This window comes from Brachycentrus maculatus, unplaced genomic scaffold (genome assembly GCF_059751285.1).
Source record: "Brachycentrus maculatus isolate JH-2025_06_01 unplaced genomic scaffold, ASM5975128v1 h1tg000149l, whole genome shotgun sequence".
In the NCBI taxonomy this organism is placed as follows: Eukaryota; Metazoa; Arthropoda; class Insecta; order Trichoptera; family Brachycentridae; genus Brachycentrus; species Brachycentrus maculatus.
Window position 1 is genome coordinate 144,971 of NW_028280902.1, and position 21,916 is coordinate 166,886.

The 21,916-nt window shown below is 31.8% G+C and overlaps 1 protein-coding gene across 1 annotated transcript; it reads right to left on the reverse strand.

Annotated features, from left to right (window-relative positions):
* Positions 1 to 2,613: 2,613 nt before the first annotated feature.
* Positions 2,614 to 10,796, reverse strand: LOC148308769 (uncharacterized). The gene is made up of 2 exons (XM_088261171.1): positions 10,665 to 10,796; positions 2,614 to 8,215 (listed from the first exon to the last, which is right to left on the reverse strand). The coding sequence occupies exon 2, from the start codon at positions 8,189 to 8,191 to the stop codon at positions 6,368 to 6,370; it is 1,824 nt and encodes a 607-aa protein (XP_088117297.1). The 5' UTR covers positions 8,192 to 8,215; positions 10,665 to 10,796; the 3' UTR covers positions 2,614 to 6,367.
* Between the last annotated feature and the right edge of the window lie 11,120 nt (positions 10,797 to 21,916).

The window sequence follows — 21,916 nt, forward strand, 5'->3', positions numbered from 1 at the left end:
AAGTGAACGATGAATGATTAGGAGAGTGATAATTACTTTACCACAAAGTTTACAATGCTTTTAATATATAAAGTATAATTATTTATTATAAAATCATATTATTTTTCTCACTAACTGAATGAGCACAGAGATATGTATATTTCTTTTAGATATTTGTATTAAGGATTCCAAGAGAATTAAATATGTTTGCTTGTTTAACTTTGTGTATTTATATTTAAAATAATTTGTTGATCCTTCACAAAGATGATTAAAAACAGACATTTTAAATAAGTCTTTCTGTTTGGGAAAGTAAATAATCTGCACTTCGTGTTCGCAAAAGAACAACAGTGGCTGAAACATGAAAACATTTCAAGTATCTTCACATAAAATAATTTAAACGGTGCTTGTTAATTCTGTCAGTTAAACATCCTGTTTATATATGGATAAATTGGAAAATAGAACTTCAATGTGAACATTAACCTTATGCTCGTTACCTGTTATTGTTTGTAAATTATATTTTCAATTCATCTGTGATAATGAGTGATTCAATATGATTCAAAATAAAAAAAATTAAAATTACTGTGGACTCTTTGCTGAAGACACATTGTTTGTTGACCACCAGACAACCTAGAGAAGCTTGTCATGACTAGAGGCCTAAAAGGTCGTAGAGCTAGAAGTAGATCTCCAACCCGATGGACCAAGGTGAAAGAGATCACAGTCCTCTCCGCTGCGGGAGTTCTAAAGGCTGCACAATACAGGACCAAGAGGTTCCAGAGAAAGCCAGCAGGTCACGATCCTCAGCAATGAGGGAAGCAACTGGAGAAGAGAAGAAGATTCAAAATGATAAAGAGCTGTGCTAAGCTGTAACTACTTACCTGTATACACTGGCAGCGAAGGAATATGATGCTAGGATACAAAAACTTATCTCACGTTACGGCAAATGCTTTAATTTGCTAGGTGACTATGTAGAGAACTAGTTTAAGGTGTGTTCTTTACAAATAAAATGTTGAATATTTGTTAATCTATACTTTTTTTTTAATATTCCCAATTGTCCGCCTGCATGGTGTAATGGTTAGCGTATTTAGCTACTGTGCTGGAGGTCCTGGATTTGATTCCCAGGGGGGAAGGTGAAAATAAATATTTGTGATTTGCACTCTAATATTTATTTAATATCTCCCTGGAGCGCAGAAGTGATCACCTCGCCTTCATGTGAGTAATGCTCAAGATAACACTGAGTCCATAAGATGCAGTGTCTTATGCACCATTGGGTGCAGATATGGGTTAGAAGATTTTTTATATTCCAAAACGGGTACTACTTTCCGGACGTCCCACGTATTACATTATAATTGAATAAAACTTATTTATTTATTTTTCCTCATATGCACAATTATATATTACGTACAATAATGTGCCCTCACTGGGTTTTCCCATGCCAAAAGCCCATTTTAACACATTGACTGCCAACTACGAGATAACTCGTAGATTGCGTTCTTTGCTAGGACGCCGACTATGAGTTATCTCGTACTGTGTTTATTTGCCATATTCGTGCAGCTATAATAAAATTTCTAGTATATCAGTGCTAATATGGATAGATGGCTTCTGGGAAGAGAATAAAAAATCAATGCTGGGTTACATCAACAGAAAATTTATTCATAAATGAACAGAAAATATAATTACAAAAAATATATCCAAAATCAAGAGGTAGAATAATATTTTTGAAGAATTGACTTTTTAGACTGGAATTCTGAAAATTGCCATGGAAGTTAAGTTTTAAAATAGGCTTTATTCAGTATTCAGCAAAGGAAGTGACTATATAAAGTAGTATTTAATCTCCTATCGAGTTTTCTTTAATCACTTATCACTAAGCCAAATGCGTAAAAACTCCCATGAATAGGCCACATTCACCCATCCTACCTGATAATCACACAAAGTTACTTAGATAGCATATAAATCCTTTCTCAAATACATTATAAGCAAGGCAAACAGCTGCAACATCAATAAAAAAAAAACAAAAGGAAAAGATGTTTTTAAAGTAATTTTTATTTCTTAAATGTTGTACATTATTACTTGAACTTGAACAATGCAATAAAATTATTAACTTAAATAATAGTACAAAAATATACAACAAAATAATAAGCACACTGTTTGCATGAAACGCTTAAAAGCGTCTTTTACATACTGTTGGTAGCGAACGGGAGACATTTATAGGCATTCTATTTGCTTACTTTTGGTAGAGCGCGAGAGATGCCAGAAAATATTTTACAGATGGGAATTGGGTTTGCTGTTACTTGTGATTAGTATACTAAGGGTTGGGCGGCAGACTGTCCGAGTATAATAAGAGACTGGGTTACTGAAAAAAAGCCTGATAACAATGTGTTAAGATGCAAAATTGGTGTGAATGACATCAAAAAAATTTTAAAACAGAGAAGTCTGGGTATTAACAGGGCCCTGTAAATACCTAGACATCCATATTCTTATGTATTATTTTAAATCAAACACAGATTTTTTGAGTCTACTAAGTTGTATTTTATTAACAAAAACACATAAAAAATTATATTGTGACAATTGTTTCACCTTGTTAGGGCATGATAATGCCCTAACAAGGCGAAACAATTGTCACAATATAATTTTTTATGTGTTTTTGTTAATAAAATACAACTTAGTAGACTCAAAAAATCTGTGTTTGATTTAAAATTAATACATAAATTAAAATGGAGTTCTACAAATTAAACGCCAAATCAATAAATAAATCCATATTCTTCTTCATTTATGTTGAAATGTTAAGAGTATTAAAAGAAAATCTCTTTACTGGGAGACTTTTTATGCAGCTTATAATTTGACCAGTTATTTTATACACAAATCGGTCAATCCTTTCAACAACGTCATGTATCAAAAATCGTCAATTTTCAGTTGTGTATGTTTTCGGAATGGCTAGAAAATGTACTATATCCCAGCAAAAGCGGTATATTTTTAACTTCATGTTTACTCGCTACAGGGCAGAAAGTGTTGTTTTTGCATTTCGAAGAAAAGGTAATGTTGAATCATTTTTTTAAATATACTAAATATTTTTCAAATGCAGAAAAAACCTTCAGGTTTTAACTAAAAAGATCTGTTGTGCTGTAAAAAGTTCAATAAGTGGCTTGATATTTATTTTTAATACATTTCATTATATTCTTAAACTTTAAAAACGATCTCCTGAAAAAACAACTTTTTTTATACATGACGTTGTTGAAAGGAGTGAGCGAAATGCAAGAATAACTCTTTAGGACAGTGGAATAATCTAGATTTGTACACACCCATGTTGTGAATTATATCTACAATTACATATACGTATCAGAATGTAATGGTTAAATGATTGAATATCTAGCATACATCAACTATTTATGTATTCATACTGAATTATTTTTTTCAATACTGGAATACAATTCTGTTTTGGGCAATCGGATTAAGTAGAAAAAGTAAACAGTAGGTTTGATTTCGTCAAAATAAATTAAGTACATATTGCGATACATCAATTTACAATGATAGACTTCTCATATATGCTGCAAGTAATTGTATATTGAAATTACAATGGATACAAATGGAATCTATCAATAATTGAAGGCCAATTGATCAAATTGGTTTGTGGACCGCACCAATTTTCGAAATAACAATTTATAGTGATTACTTGTTGGTCATAGTCAAGAAGCGCAGTACCGTAGAACGGGGCTACTTAAACATTGATGTGTTACTTGAGCCCAGTACAAAAAAGAGAATTCAATCTGTATTTGGTCTATAATAATGAACGTATTGTGACAATATGTCGCTCACTCCTTTCAAGAACGTCATAAATCAAAAATCGATAATTTTCAGTTGTGTATGTTTTCAGAATGCCCAGAAAATGTACTATATCCCAGCAAAAGAGGCATATGTTTAACTCAATATTTACCCGCTACAGGGCAGAAAGTGTTGTTTTTGCATTTTGAAGAAAAGGTATTTTTTAAATATTTTTTGAATTATACTAAATATTTTTCAAATGGAGAAAAAACCTTCAGGTTTTACATAAAAAATTCTGTTACGCAGTAAAAAGTTCAATAAGTGGCTTGATATTTATTTAATACATTGTATTATATTTTTAAACCTTAAAAAAGTTCTCTTGAAAAATCATTTTTTTGATTAATGACGTTCTTGAAAGGAGTGAGCGATGTGTCACCTGTCAGGGAAACAATGAATCATGTCGATACATTCATTATTGTAGACCAAATACAGATCTAAATATTTTTTTATGTACTGGGCTCAAGTAACATATCAAAGTTCAAGAAGCCCTGTTCTACGGTATCTAAATGAATTTACAAGTTGGTATTAATAGGTCATAAATATTAGTTTTTAATTTAAGTTTTACTTAGTAAAATATCTATTGTGACACGTGTTTCGATGCATTCTTTCGATGCATCATTTTCAAACACTGTATGTGAAGATAACTCTAGATTTTAGAGTTGTGTCCTTGGGACGTTGAAGGTTGAAGAGGGGGTAAGAGGTGTTTCTTATTTTTATAATTTTTTTTTTCTTTTTATCAGCGGAAACATTTTTGGCAGAAACACCAAATCTCTGTTCCGAGCTGCAGCATCTGAAGTGAAGATAGCCATGATGATCGCCGATCTTCATTAGAAGTGGCACAGAAAGAAGAAGTGGAAACATAGACAATAGGGGGAGGCATTGATCATTGTGATATTGTTAATTATGGGTTATTTATTAGATTTAAAGAAATAGCGGTATGTACTAAGTACGACTAAATTAAAAATGGATAGATTTTACCACAAAGTGACTGCCAAATCAATTAATGAAATTACAAATATTAAGATACAAAGCAACAAACATCTTTCTGTTTTACTAATATGTACAGTGAAACCTGAATATAAGAGTCTTAAACATAATAAAAGACCCATTTTATCTATCCGTAAAAGAAAGCATGGATATAAAAGAGACATTTTTATAAGAGAAAGGGTCCAGGTCTCTTGAGTTCTATACAGGGTTGACTGTACATTATTTTCTAATAGACAAACCAATGCAGTCTTGTCTTGAGCATAGATTATATCAGGCAAGATAGGCGCTAATACAAGGAAATATTCACATTTAATATGACAGTAAAAAAAAACAACAAATGTAAAAAGGAAACTACACAGAGGACTTATGCGTGGAAACCGAAAACGATTAAAACTAATGAAGGAGTAGGATGATAGATAATTAATACAACAAAATTGGCAAGATATTACAATAAATAAAAAAAGTACAAAAAGCTTTGGTAAGTATTTTTGGTCATCTGTTAATTACTTAATAATAATTCTGCTTGTCTGCCTCTGTAGTGTAATGGTCAGCATGCTCGGCTACCATTCTGGAGGTCCCGGGTTAGATTCCTAGGGGGGGTCAAATAAATATAAGTGATTTTTTCACTTTAATATTTATTCAATATTACCCTGGACTGGTACCTGAAGCGGAGGGCTGATCGCCTTTCCTTCATGTGTTAATGATCAAGATAACACTGCGTTTATATGATGCAGTGCCCTATGCACCATTGGGGTGCGGATAAGGGTTTTGAATTTTCAACATTCTGTTTATCTGCTTCAAGTGCGTTTACGCAGTCTACGATACTGTGATCGCCAGGCCAGCCATACAAAATTCATATATAAACCCGCTAATTTTTGTGTTTTTTTCTAACTTACGTCAAGCACTAATATTAATGAGTTAAAATATGGAACACATATGTACATATTTAACCTCTCTGTGTGTACCGTCCTAACCATAAAATACCAGGTCAGATAGTGTGTGGCCCCATGTTCAAGATCAAGTGATTATATCTCTAGATTATGCCGGGATTTGGACTACTAACGCCGTCTATTGATGATACAAAACAATTAAATCATCTATCGGCTAGTTACATATTTTACCAACTGAACAAACGATGTTTTAAAATGTCATTAATATCTTAATCAAGAGGTTAACTTACAGTTACGCCTGCCTCATTTCAAAGGTAGCAAAAAAGGAATTATCTAATATTTTTATACGAACATTATATACCAACCTCTTTGTTAAGGTCTGAACTATATGTATATACTTATTAAACCCCGTTGCCAGCAGTTCACAGGTGTAAAAAATATGTGTGTGAAGTGTGTTAAAAAATTAAATAAGTAATAACTTAAAACTCTCCTTATCATTCATCGTTCACTTCGTGTAACACTACTTTATACAAAAAGTAAGAACTTATTTATAAAATAAATATTTAGGTACAGATTTCAGTTGAGTATGTATTGTTTGAATACATATTATGAAAATTAGAGTGTCTAATAATAAATATTATAATTAAATAACTAAACTAAAACAATAACTTTGGTAGAATATTTGGAATGCATCGTTAGAGATTTTGGGAGATGAACTTCTTCTCGTTGAAGCAATTTTCTAATTCGTTGTGAAATTCATCGATTTGCGTATCGATGTGATGAAATACTTGAGTGACCTGATGAGAACCGCTGCCAGAGTCAGAAGAAATGACACTGTTACGCTCGGAATCAAAACTGTTACCTGTAATTACCTTTTCGTGATTGAGCGTAGAGTCAAATCGAACATGCTTTTTACCTATATTCTCCGGGTGGCAAGAAATATCGCTTAAATCAACATAGTTACTGAGCGTGCTTGTTTGCGATGAATACAAGTTTTCTTTGTTGTACATCATGCTTTCTTTAGCTCGTTTCATCGGGGTAATTTCAAAAGGGTTCTTGGTATTAATGTTGGCTGATGAATAACAATCATTTGCATCTTCGTAATTCATCTCTTCACATTCAGTATCGGTCGAATTCAAGTTCAGAGCTGGATTAATGAAGCAAATAGGGAGTGGTCTCTTTGATTTCTCTTGAACAGGCGCTTTTCTTACGATTTCGTAAGGATTGAAAGGGGGAATTTCCAATTTTTGAACTGGTTTCTTGTCATGTTTGAAAACATCTTTGATTTTGTTGAATATCTTCGAAGATATCTTATTATTTGGCTTTGAAGATTGCTTTTTGGCATTATCAATCCTGCCAGAATTATCTTTAAACGTAACTTCTATACTGTTGCTTGCATTAGGTATGTTAACTTTGTTTATGTTTATAGTGGATTTTTCGCAGTTGAAGATTTCAGTTTGCGATATATTCGTTACGTCGCAGCCGAGGATTTTACTCTGTTTATTCATTCCATCAAACTCGAAAACGGGTTTGTTCCGGCAAGATGCTGTAGCGAATTTATAATTGATCGGTTCATTTAAAGTGCTGTGGCCAAATTTAGGCTCATTGGTAATGGATTGTTCGTCCATATATTGAATAGAACTGTCATCATCGGCAAACAATCGCCTCGGAACAACAACATTTTCATCAATTGAAGTAATAGATTCAATTTCTGGCTCAGACGTGTTACCAGTCGGTTCGTAAACAGATGTAATTGAAACGCTATCATTTTGAGGGACATCGGCTGATTTGACGGGGATATCGAAGGGGAAATTGGATACAGTTTCCATCGGAGCTTCTTCAATTGCATCATAATCTATTTCACAGTTCAAGAAAGGATTAGTACACTTAGGAACGTGTACATCAGCCCGTAATTTCTTCTTTGTAATTGTTGTTATCGTTTTAATTTCCATAATATTACTTTCATTTAAATCGTCATCTAAATACAGCGCTTCTCCATTGACGCTATCATCGATTCCGAGTTTCTCGATAAAGCTGAGATCGAAACTGGCTCTTCGCTTAGCAACACGATTACCATATTGAACAGGTGTTGAATTGACCTGTGTATTCAAATCACTAGATTTTCCATTACACCTGATAGATTTCTCTTCGACAATCATATTGAAGGAGTCATTATCATTTAGATTGTAAGCATTTTGATAAGCTGGACTCGAAATCTCGGATATCGAAGAAAGCTTAGTATTTACGTTAGCGAGTTCTTTCTTCAAAAGCCCGTTGAATTCATATCTCGGGAGATCCAAAGCTGGATTTTCGAATGAAATTCTGCTGTCGCAACTTTGAGATCTCCTACTACGTTTGGAAGGGGCGACCTCCATTAGGTTATTACACATTGTATCTTCTGTTGAAAGAATGTCAAGAGCGGGGTTCATGTACGCATTTGTGCATTGCAGAGTCCTTTTTCTTCTCTTCCTTGGACTCGGGTCCACCTCAAATGCATTGTTATTTATCGCATAGCTCATGTTTGACGTCTTGTATCAATAATCCTGTAAATAAATTAAATAAAAATAAGTAAGGCAACACAAGAATGAAGAAACACGGTGGAAGAGAAAAAGCTTATTACATTTTATGAAAACATAAAATATGTGTGTACACTTGGGTCTGTTTTTGTGCGGATCTTTTTTATGCCATTTTGAAGTTATGCGATTTTCAAATGTAATGGAACCAATCCCTTATTTTTGTATATAGATGAAGTCTTTTTTTTTATACGAATTTGAATAAAAAAATCTAAAATTTAGACTAGTGCAGGTTACAACCGTTAAAGTGTGATTGTGTCACTGGCACAAAGTTAAGCTCAAATCTTACATCGTATTTATGAGATACTTTATTGGAAAAAACAGAAAAAGGACTTGTAATTTGGATTGAAAATGTATCTCAAAAACGATTTCCCATGTGTGGATATTTAATTAACACATTGTAGTCGGGCGCTTCGAACAACAGACTCTAGCCTATAGCGGACATTTTTCGCAATTAGCGCAAAAATATATCGCTTTCTTAAAATTGACACAATTTCTAAACCAAATAATATTTTCGATTGAAATTTTCAAAGAATCATATATGACATTTGATCATCAAAAATAAATTATAACCATAATTTTTAATTAAGTATTCCGTATTTCACAATTTAAGAGGCATTGTAAACTCTAAAAAATAGTCTTCCCCTCCGAGGTATCATTTCCTATACAATGCTAATATATTCAAATAATAACATACCAAACAGTAAACAAAACAGTGCGAGCGGTATGAAAAATAGTCCAATACGTGAAATGACTCAAACTAAACTGGAGATTGAGATCGCATAAAAACTCTAGATTTCTGGGGATGCCTTTACAAGCGACACACTAGCCAATCCGGACAAGACATCTCAAATAACGTCAACAGACTGTCGCCTAGCACCCAGGTAGCAGATTACCCTTCAACGCGTTTTATTTCACGCTGATAACAAACCCGTATATTGCCGTTTCCCGCCGATAACCGACAGTAGACAAAAACGGCATTTGCCGTGTCCCGCAGTTGACCGACAGTCCGCGAAAAACGGCAAATGCCGTGTCCCGACGACAACGTGTTAAGGAAAAAGCTGTTGTGTTTTTATTTTTGTGATTTTTTATGCTGTATATTTTTTATGCAATTTTTGGTACATTCTATCATATTGATTTGAAGTTATGCGGTTTTTAAAGTAATGGAACCTATCCCCCAGTTTTGTATGTAGTTCAAGTCATTTTTTATGCGACTCCCCGTGGAATGCATCTATCGCAGAAAAAAAAACCTAAGTGTATATTAAAAGTGTTTTATTTTTTGGTGATTTCATTTCAACAATCATCTTCTTCACCAAAGTTTGCAAACTGTATGATATTGTGGAACTGTAAGTGTGTATAAAGGAAAAAACAGTAATAAAAGAGTCACAGAAAATTAGAATTTATAAATATTTTGTCCGCCTCCTTAGTGTAATGGTCAGCACGCTCAGTTACCGTTCTGGAGGTCCCGGGTTCGATTCCCAAGGGGGGTAAAATAAATATAAGTGATTTTTTTACTGTAATATTTATTCAAAATTACCATGGACTGGTACCTGAAGCGGAGGGCTGATCACCTTTCCTTCATGTATCAACGATCAAAATAACACTGCGTTTATATGACACAGTGCCCTATGCACCATTGGGGTGCGAATAAGGGTTTATTGTTAATTTTAATATCCAGTTAACCTCCCTATAACGCTGGGCTAGGTACCACATTATCAGAGGGGACGTTATAAGGAAGTTAATGTTTTTAAATTGTATTTTAATTTTAAATTACTCATTTCGGTCATGTCCGCTAGGTAAAGTGTAATTTTTTAAAAAAATTTTTTTTTTTTGATTATAAATATTTAATATTTATCCTGGATCACTAAACTCTCTTCAAAATTAAACTAACTAACTAACGGTATACTGGCAAAAAACGTTAACTCTAAAATCCCTGTTTGAATGATCCTTGTTTTTCTTTTAAAGGTTTTAGCCTGAATAAAATACCCGCTATTAAACTTTAAGTTGGATCGACTTTTAAAACCACATAAATATGACATTTCAAAGTACTTAGTGTATTTTGCCAGTTTATAGAACGTTGGAAACTTTAAAATTTACATAATTTCCAGTTAATTCTTTTGCCAGTATACTCATAAAAATAAGATTACCCAATAAATTTCAACGAAAAACTTTTGAGTATGTCAGAAATTTTATGTACTAGTAAGTCGAATGTAAAAAAACGTAAATCGATTAAAAATTTTGCATTAAAAAGTTATTTCAAATGTTTTAAAGAACAATTCAACGATTATAAAGTTTTTATAATAAATAAAAGACGAATGAAGTAAAAGTCTTTGATAATATTATGCAAATTTACATGTGGTGCGCGTTCAATAAAAATAAAATAATTGTAAAATATGTTTCAAGAATCTGTAGATCTTACCTTTGTGTATAAAATAAAGTACGGATATTCGTTTAAGTAATAAAACTCACATAAACTGATATTTAATATACATGATTCAAAATGAACTAATTCATTTCGGAATAACGTTACGCTTTTGAAATATGAAACACCCGTTGTATTGTTTGGATTTTAAACGCTTCAGTTGACAGCTGCTATGGCGGCAGCTGCATGGTAGTCCCATACGCGAAACATAGATGTCTCTATACAGAATTTCTGTTTTACCGACAAAATATTTGTATGCAAAATAATAAAATCAGTGTTAATAAAATCTGACAGATGGCAGTAACATACGCATTTTACAAGTTTGGGAAATTAATAATTTATTCGTCTAAAAAATAAATTAATCTGTATATCTTTGTATGTATTACTATTAGTATTAGTATTAGTATGTATTACTTTAAAGGCTTCAGCCGTTCAATAAATAAATAAAATAAAATATCTATTCATTTTATGGACTTTCGTCAGCTGATCTTCTTAAAAATACAATACAGAAAATGTTAAGGTAAACATTACATTGATGACACTCCTTATCATTCATCGTTTACCTTGTGTAATACCACTCAAAAATGATTTTTTTTTTAAATTAACACGTTGATAGCCGTGTCAGCCACCGGTGGCCGACACCTAGGTATTCCAATTGGACCGTGTCGGCCACCGGTGGCTGACACGGCATGCCTAACGTTAGAGTGTCATTCTGTCCGTCGGCTACGCGCTCTGTATTAAACTACTATCAAACTTGACTGACATGGCCCTTCCATCTTACTACGATGTGGCCTTAGGATATCTTCATGGTTCTAAAAGATATACTCACGAATGTGATAAGTAGGTTAGGATAAAACACATGTACAATGTTTATATTTAAAGTGCTTTTATTGACTTATAAAAATTTGAACTATTAGTTTGATAAAAAAACAAATCTAAAGAAAGTCAAAGGAAGAAAATAAACTTGGTCAAAAATTTAAATCGATATATATATTACAACATTTTGAGTGTGTCCAAATACTTGTTCAAATCTGGATTACCTCCAATTATAGGAGTTATTTTTCATACTATTTTTTGACATCTCATCAAAGATGAAGAAGAATATGGAGGTCTGAGCATTTATGGGGCTGACGACCGTCATAGGCTGGTTTAAGTGATCACTTTACACACGTGTAACATTTACCAATTCTATGACTTGTATCAATGATTAGGTCTACCCAAGATCCGTTTATCATGCTAACTGAATTGCCGGACGGTAAAATTCCCTGAATTTTTTTTACCATCCGGCACTTCAGTTCAGCATGATAAAACGGATGATTGGCTTGTGCTTTCGTCTTTCTTTAAATTATTATTGGGTGACACAAACGTATGTTGGCTGGAATCATGCAGCTTACATTATTTTCTTCTATTTAAAAAATGCATCAATAATGACTAATAGGATTTTTTTATTTAAAATTTTAAAATAAGAAATCCAAGAATTTGAATTTTTTTCAAAGCATACAATTTTATTTTTAATATTTTATCAGTCAATATAGTTTTCTGTCTTATATTCTTGATTGTTTGCATCCAAGTTATTCTTTGAACCTATAGCCAAATACTTGTTCACGCGTGCTGACCATTACACTACGGAGGCGGATTAAATATTAAAATTAAATGACACAAAATTTCATGTTCGAGCTCGAAATAAGTATGCACTAGAGACTCGAGAAAACTCGCGTATTTATTCGTTATTTAAATTGTAAAACGCTTGTATCTAATTTTCTTTACCCTTTGTTTGGACCTTAAACTTTTAAAACGTATCACAAGCAATTTAATTCCCGGGACCGTGTAGTTTTTAATGCCCCCAGGACGAACTTACAACTTTTAATTTTATTTCGCTGTACGCTCCCGATCACATTAAGGAACATACCATCAAAGTTACATTAGCGCCACCCCCGGGCTGAGTAATATGTTAATAGGACGGCGCGATGGGCGGAGGGCGAAGGGCGGAGGGTTGACCCCTAGGGCCGGCCCTGGCCGAGTCATCTGTCTGCCCAAACTTTTAATCGAGTTCGGCACTGCTCGCACTCTTCATGCGATAGTGATGGGAAATCGATGCCAGTCTCTCGAGGGCATTATGACTATCATCGCAACTCCTCACTCAATTTAGTGACGGGAGATACTTTTTATTGGGCTCTGATTAACCCTGATACAGCATCACCCCGCCCCGAGATATAGATCATCGACTTGCGTAAGTTCGCAGTTACGTACTATAACAAAAATCTCTGGAATTGCGGCTCTAAATTAATAATCATCGCAACTCCTTTCTCAATTTAGTGACGGGAGATACTTTTTATTGGGCTCTGATTAACCCTGATACGATTCGAACAGGTTCGATTCCCAGGGGGGTGAGAGTAAATATTAGTGATTTTACACTATAATATTTATTTAATATTGTTCTGGACTGGTCCCTCAAGCGCAGGAGTGATCACTTTGCCCTCATATTATTAACGATCAAGATAACATTGCGTCAGTACGATGCAGTGCCCTATGCACCATTGGGTGCGGATAAGGGTTAGAGAGAGATAGTTTTTAAGTGGTATTACACAAAGTAAACGATCAATTAGCAAAGCGTTACAGATATACGTTACCTGCCTTGTTGCCTATTAAATCCTTCAGTAATATCGTTTATGATAAAACGTGTAGATACAACAAAAATAGATGGATACAGTTTACATAAATCTTCATTATCAGAGACTTAATCTTCACTTCTTCTCTAAAGAGTGCCTCGTACTTGACAGTTTCTAAAGACTTCGATTCGAAAGTAGATAAACTGATACGGGCTGTACCTTCGTCTTGCGACCCCCCGAGACAGACAGAAGGTGTAAGGGTAGGTCTCCTGTAGCCTTCTAATGCCTCAAGGGATGTACACACTATTGAGATCTATAGATGTCATGACTTGAATGTTATTTATCTGAAAAGATTAGAAATTAGAAGCGTAAAAGCGATTTATAGGACATAAAATCAGGCAGCAATTTCATTAAAGAATGTATATATTTATATATAAATATATATAAACATATATATATATATATATATATATATATATATATATATATATATATATATATATATATATATATATATATATATATATATATATATATATATATATATATATATATATATATATATATATATATATATATATATATATATATATATATATATATATATATATATATATATATATATATATATATATATATATATATATATATATATATATATATATATATATATATATATATATATATATATATATATATATATATTTATATAATATATATATATATATATATATATATATATATATATATATATATATATATATATATATATATATATATATATATATATATATATATATATATATATTTTTTTTTTTTACATTTATATACATACATAAATATTATTGATATATTTTCTTTAAAAAAACGAATAAAAATATGAAAAACCTCCTAAATGAAGGAAATTTAAATAAATTAAGAATTACAAAATACCGAGACTTAAGAATTATACAAAAGCCGAGAAATTAAGAATTATACAAAAGACCAAGAAAAACATGGCACGATCAGGTATGCCAAATACTTGAAAATGGTCAGGTTAAGAGTCGTAACAATCGACGGGTATGTATGAAGAGATGCATGAACGTGGAAGAGGCAAAGAATGTTTGCAAGGACAGAGTGGTGTGGCGCTCTATTCTCTCTGCCTTCCCCTGCGGGGAAGCGGCGTGATGGTTAGTTAGTTAGTTTACAAAATAAAGCGATTAGAATAGTTCTTAAGAAAAACAAATATAATAATATACAAAAAATGAGAGAAGAACTAAACTGGTTATCTATAAAAAAGATATTAAAATTTAATATGCTGATATTTATACATAATTTTTTTTAACGATAAATTACCAAAATATTTTAAGGTAAAATAGTTTAAAAAAAAATTATCATGAGCATTAAACTAGAAAAAAGGATAAAATAAGACTACCATTTATGAAAAAAACAGAGTTGCAAAATCGTTCAATGTATAAGGGTTTAAAAATGTATGATGAGATGCCTGAATATATGAAAAATGAAAAGAGTCTGAAAGAATTTAAAAATAAACGTTTTGTGTACTGTAAGGAAATGTAAATATAAAATGTAGATGTAGTAAATTAAGCCTATAAAATAGTTTATTTTATGTAATATAAGCTTACTTAAAAAAAATAAAAAAAGGATTATTGCAAGTTCTGTAAACGAGAGGTAGGTACTAGCTTTCTGAGGACAGAACCATTAAGATTTTAAAAAGCAATAACGTCCCTTCTTGCGTGGATGGAACGGCTTTCTCATAAATCTTTCTTAACGCATTTCTCCAACATTACTCTAATGTACCTTGCTAGCTACAAAATAACAATTTGAACAGTGAACACAAATGCTACAATGAAAAAAAATTGTCACTCAACGGCTTTGAACAGCAACGGGCTCTTCCTTAGTCGGTTTTATTTTAAATATGAACATTATTTTCACTATTTTGACATCTCATCAAAGATGAAGAAGAATATGGAAGTCTGGGCATTTACGGGGCTGACGACCATCATAGGCTGGTTTGAGTGATCACTTTTACACACACAGTTACACATGTGTAACATTCACCAATTCTACCCATTATTGACAACCACACTACTCAAATTCTTGGAAGTTCTATATTTATGAACCAATTTTGAAACATTGTTCTTGAATCACTAGAACTTCACTAGAGATATCTATTGGTGAGATGAAAATAAGTTTTTACTGAGCAGAAACTCTTTTATTAGTATGTGAGGTCCGAATCCTGGATTATAATCACACACACGAGAAACGCCAAAAAATATCATTTTCATTTTTATTAATTAAGCTTATAATTTGACCAGATAATTTATTTACAACATTTTGAGTGTGTCCAAATACTCGAATCCGGGACCTTCAGAACGGTAGCCGAGCGTGCTGACCATTACTCTACGGAGGCGGACAAAATTATAAGAGTAGTAGCAGCTAAATAAATATTGTATTACAGGGCGTGTTGGCCCCGGCGTTGCGTCAACATTCACAAAGTTACATCGACACGTATTACATTGTATAGCACAATACTATTCTAATGTTTAGCCTGACATGGCAGGGTGGATGAGGAATTTGTTATTCTGCTCGTATAGCGGGGGAAGTAACTCCGTACGGATAATGGTCCTGCTCCGTTTTCTGTTCCGCCCGTCTTTAAGTTATGAATATGTTGATGTTTTGACAGCGTGCAAAAACTCTCACTCCATTGGAAATGTGCTAACTTGTGCTAGGAAGCGTTGTGTGTGTATGTATGTAAATATATATGTACATAAATATATATATATATATATATATATATATATATATATATATATATATATATATATATATATATATATATATATATATATATATATATATATATATATATATATATAATAATGTGTAAAGTGGGTGTATAATAATAAAATAAACAATGTGTTGCTTTGTAATTAAAGTTTATTCTTAATTTATCTTTATAATATTTTTCTATCTATCTATCTGATTCTGAGAGTTCAGAATATTATATTTTTTCTGATGTCTTTTGTTTTATTCTGGTGGTAGAACTGTTTTATGTAGGTACTATTTGTAAGTACTTAATAAAATGTATAGGTAGGTACCTAGGTATTTTATTATTAAAGGGTGTTAGGCCAGCTTATGACTCACCAAAAAATGAAAATATGACCTCAGTAAAAGTGCCTTAGTTTTCCAGATATTTCCACTTTTATGAATTTCCCGAACATCTACGTCTTAGATCAGTTGTTTGAGTGCCACTTTTTCAATTTTTCATATTTTAGGATTAAAATTTTTAATTCAAAATAATACTGAATAACTATTCTGTTGATCATAATCCAAAATATTATCAATATTGGTTATTATTCCCCACCTAGGTGGGGAAAAAATACTAACGCCCGGTCAATGATTTTAAAATAAATCTTTAGGTGACTTTGACTCTTCACCTTCAAAGTAAAGTTTCTTAAAGTTTGTTTAATTAATGCTATTTAAAAGAAGCAAACAATTACTTTGTTTTACTTTAAAAAAAGATATTGCTTTTTTATTGCAAAATGAGCTGATTTTATAATTATTTCATTTATTAGGAATTCCGATGTAAACAATAGCTCTGTTTTAGTAAAGTGAAAGTATTCATGTTAAATTAAATAACTTTTGTGTTTTACTGTGAAACATAAATGAGAATCCTAAAATATGAAAATTTGAAGTGTGGCATAAAAAAAACAGATCTAAGGGGTAGATTTTCGGAAAATTCATAAAAGTAGAAATATCTCGAAAACTAAGGCACTTTTACTGAGGTCATATTTAATTTTTAGTCATGAGCTAGCAAGGCTTAAAACTACATACAAAACTGGGGGATAGGTTCCATTATTTTTAAAAACCGCTAACTTCAAATCAATAGGATCGAATGTACCAAAAATCGTATAAAAAATCATAAAAATAAAAAGATAAGACCTTTTCCTAAATTAAATATCTGCATATCGGAAATCGTTTTTGAGATACATCTTCAATCCAAATTACAGAAGCTTTTTCTGTTTTTTTTTTCCAATAAAGTAAGATTTAAGCTTAACTTTCTGTCTACAACATTTTGAGTGTGTCCAAATACTTGTTCACAAAATCTGGATTATCTCCAATTACAGGAGTTATTTTCATATTATTTTTTGACATCTCATCAAAAATGAGTTTCAATGCCCAGACTTCCATATTCTTCCTCATCTTTGATGAGATAAAAAAAATAATAACTTTCTATAAGTGACACAATCACACTTTAAAGGTTGTAACCTGCACTAGTCTAAATTTGAGATTTTTTTATGCGAATTTGCTTTAAAAAAATCTTAAACTACATATAAAAATAAGGGATACGTTCCATTCCATTTGAAAATCGCATAACTTCAAAATCACATGAAAAAGATTAGCATAAAAACAGACGCAAGTGTTCGCACATATAAACGCAGGGGTAGGTAAAGAGATTAGGACGCCAAGCCAATACTTTTGCTGAAAATTAGTTAGTTCTTTATTACAAGAAAGTCCAAGCTAAGCGAAGAGTGAAAAATTATGCATTGCGTGGTAACAAAGGAAAACCAAGACGATTGAAGGTACAATAATAAAGTTTTCCTCGGTCTCAAGTGTTCCTAGTCGGTCATTAGCTCGGGATATCATTTCTGAAACAGCTGTTTTCCATTTGCTCTAATTATTCCGAGTTTATTCCAGTTAATTAATGGCTATTTCGGAAACTCGTGTAGTAAACACCATCGTAATATTCCAACATCTTGGCGCACTGTTACCATAATATCTCTGTTAAACAATTGTACCCGGAAGATGCAGTACACAACTGTTTGATTCATTTCAATTTCAAAAGCAGTAGCGTTAAATCATTACACGTATGTGGGTAAAAAAACACTTTAGTAAATTTGAGAAAACACTTTAGTAACTTCCAGAAAAAAAATCCATAAACAATGATCAAACCTTTAAAACTAAATTTAAAAAACATTAAAGACCTACCCCAACCTAAACTCCATACCGAGGAATATTTTATTTATTTATTTAATTTACTTTGTTATAATTTGCTTTGTTTATAATAATAAATAAAATAAAAACCCTTATCCGCACCAAATGGTGCATAGGGCACTGCTTCATATAAACGCAGTGTTATCTTGATCGTATACACATGAAGGAAAGGTGATCAGCACTCCGCTTCAGGTACCAGTCCAGGGTAATATTAAATAAATATTACAGTGAAAAAATCACTTATATTTATTTTACCCTCCCTGAGAATCGAACCCAGGACCTACAGAACGGTAGCCGAGCGTGCTGACCATTACACTACGGAGGCGGAGGCGGAGGCTTTGTTTATAAAAAAATAATAATTTTAAAACGAGCTCCCTCTCAAGTATCTACTTTATTAGAGAGGTAGAAACGTTATATTTTCAATCTTTTGTATATATTTATTAACTATTTTGTATATTTAAATCTGTATTTTATAAAAAAAATACTTTAAAGTGGTCAGGTTAGGAGTCGTAACAATCGGCGGGTATGTATGAGGAGATCCATGAACGTGGAAGAGGCGAAGAATGTTTGCAAAGACAGAGTGGTGTGGCGTTCTATTATTACATATCAATGGTTAGTTCAAAATAAATGATCTGAAAAAATATATTGTGGAAAGATATATATGTAGTGTTAAGTCATATTTTCTTATTTTGTTTTTACCTTCTGTTTCTTATGTTTTCTCTATTATATTTTCTCTTTTTTTTATATTTTATCATTTGTTTATCTGAAATTTTGCTTCTCACCTTATGTTTTTCTCATTTATATATTTTGAATATGCTTCTTATGCCTATTTATTTTACCTGTTTATTGTTTTTATATTTTGCCATGTATTAGTTTTGGTTATTTAAAAAAAAAACTTTTTTTATTACATTACTATTTGTGTTCCAGTCTTGTTAACCTTAATCCCATGTTCCAAAATGAGAAATAGAAATTACTCATCGGGAATATTAAATGTAGGTATATATGACATATGTATGAAATACGTTTTGAATAAATAACAAAATATTTTATAATGATTAAGGAAACACTTGTTTTTATACCACTTGAGTTTTATTAAAGACTACTAGTTTCAAAAGCTAAACTTCCATCGTCAGGTCTGAATAATAACTAAAATATATAATTTAATACAATATAATTTAATAAAACTCAAGTGGTATGAAAACAAGTGTTTCCTTACAATTATTAAATAAAATACGTCGTTTTTTACCACATGAGTTTTATTATAGACTACATGTTTCAGAAGTTAAACCTCCATCATTCAGGTCTGTATAATAACTGTATAGTTATTATACAGACCTGAATGATGGAAGTTTAACTTCTGAAACATGTAGTCTATAATAAAACTCAAGTGGTAAAAAACGAAGAGTTTTATTTAATCATTGTAACATGTCTTACCACAAAGTTAATGCCGAAACAATAAATAAAGTGTTTCCTTAATCATTGTAACATTTCTTACAACAAAGTTAATGCCGAAACAATAAATAAAATAAATCTTTTACTACTACTACTACTACCATCGCGCCGTTTCCCCGCAGGGGTAGGCAGAGAGGATGGAACGCCACACTCTTCCGTCCTGACATACACTCCTTGCTTCCTTCACATCTATACGTCTACATGCCCTCCGATTACGCAGACTTTTGACACCGCCATATTTTAGGTTCTGATTGATCTGATCGTGCCAAGTCTTTTTCGGTCGTCCTCGTTCTGTTTTCCCTCTCACATTCTCCACATATATTTTCTTAGTCATTCTCTCGTTATCCATTCGCTCCACATGTCCATACAACCGCAAAGAACTCTTCCTAATCTTTTCAATTATTCCTCGTATATTTAATATTTTATAACAAGCAACCGAAAACCACGCCGGCAGCTTCACAAGGTAATTCTGACCGAGTCTGGCTGTCTGAACAAGTGAACCGCAAACTTTACTTCACGTTGAATATAAAACGAAAAATGCGATCTTTCCCGAGCGGACTCACTGCATCGATCAGTCAATCTAGCAAAGTTTTTATCGCAGTTCCTCGTAGCGTTGGATTTATACGATTCTGCTTCGCCGGGGTTATTGTGAAATTCTCGACATAATTCAATCTGATGTGGGTTTTATTTCAGGGCTGTACAAAACAAATCGAAATTTCATTAACTGTGCAAAGAAATCTAAATTTAATTAATTGTGCAAAACAAATCAAGATTTCATTAATTGTTCCAAACAAATCAAAATTTTATTGTTTGTGTCAAACATACCAAGATTTCATTAATTGTCGCAAACAAATCAAAATTCCATTGATTGTGTCAAACAAACCAAGATTTCATTAATGGTCCCAAATAAATCAAGATTTCATTAACTGTCCCATAAAAATCAAAATTTCATTGATTGTGTCAAACAAACCAAGATTTCATTAATTGTCCCAAACAAATCAAAATTTCATTAATTGTGTCCAACAAACCAAGATTTCATTAATTGTCCCAAACATACCAAGATTTCATTAATTGTCGCAAACAAATCAAAATTCCATTGATTGTGTCAAACAAACCAAGATTTCATTAATGGTCCCAAATAAATCAAGATTTCATTAACTGTCCCATAAAAATCAAAATTTCATTGATTGTGTCAAACAAACCAAGATTTCATTAATTGTCCCAAACAAATCAAAATTTCATTGATTGTGTCAAACAAACCAAGATTTCATTAATTGTCCCAAACAAATCAAAATTTCATTAATTGTGTCCAACAAACCAAGATTTCATTAATTGTCCCAAACAAATCAAGATTTCATTAATTGTCCCAAACTAATCAAAAATTCATTAATTGTGTCAAACAAACCAAGATTTCATTAATTGTCCCAAACAAATATAGATTTCATTAATTGTCCCAAACTAATCAAAATTTCATTAATTGTGTCAAACAAACCAAGATTTCATTAATTGTCCCAAACAAATCAAGATTTCATTAATGGTCCACAATAAATCAAAATTTAATTAATTGTGTCAAATAAATCAAGATATCATTAATTGTCCCAAATAAAACAAAATTTCATTAATTGTGTCAAATAAATCAAGATTTCATTAATTTCCCAAACAAATCAAAATTTCATTAATTGTGCCAAACAAATCAATATTTCATTAATTGATTCGGCAGTTATTTTGTGATAAAATCTATCCATTTTTAATTCATGTTTTGCTTAGTAAATACTAGTATTTATTATTTAAGCGAATCTTATAGTGATATGTACTAAGTTAAACTCAAATAAAAATAAAAATTCATGGAAAACTTCGTAAAACTTAAATTAAAAATAAAAAGAACTCCACCGACAAGACAAACAAGGTGGGTCTCTGAAAAAAAATTGAAATATGTTTTTTAATTGTTCTTTTAAATAAATGTATACAATTTAAGTTAAAAAAAGGGTGTTATTTGGTTAAATAAATAAATATGCAAAACTCCCGCTCTTTCCTTTTGCGCAGTGCGCATGCGGTATTTGGCTTATATGAATATTTAAAATATCTTTGTTTTTTTTTCCATTATTACTGGCAACACTCTATCTTATTATGCAAATTATATTACAGGCAGGTACTTTGTGCAAAATCAAGGCGTTCGATTAATATTCAAATGCC

Coding starts and splice junctions, on each gene's coding strand:
- LOC148308769 (XM_088261171.1), bottom strand. CDS start 8,191: ATGAGCTATGCGATAAATAACAATGCATTTGAGGTGGACCCGAGTCCA.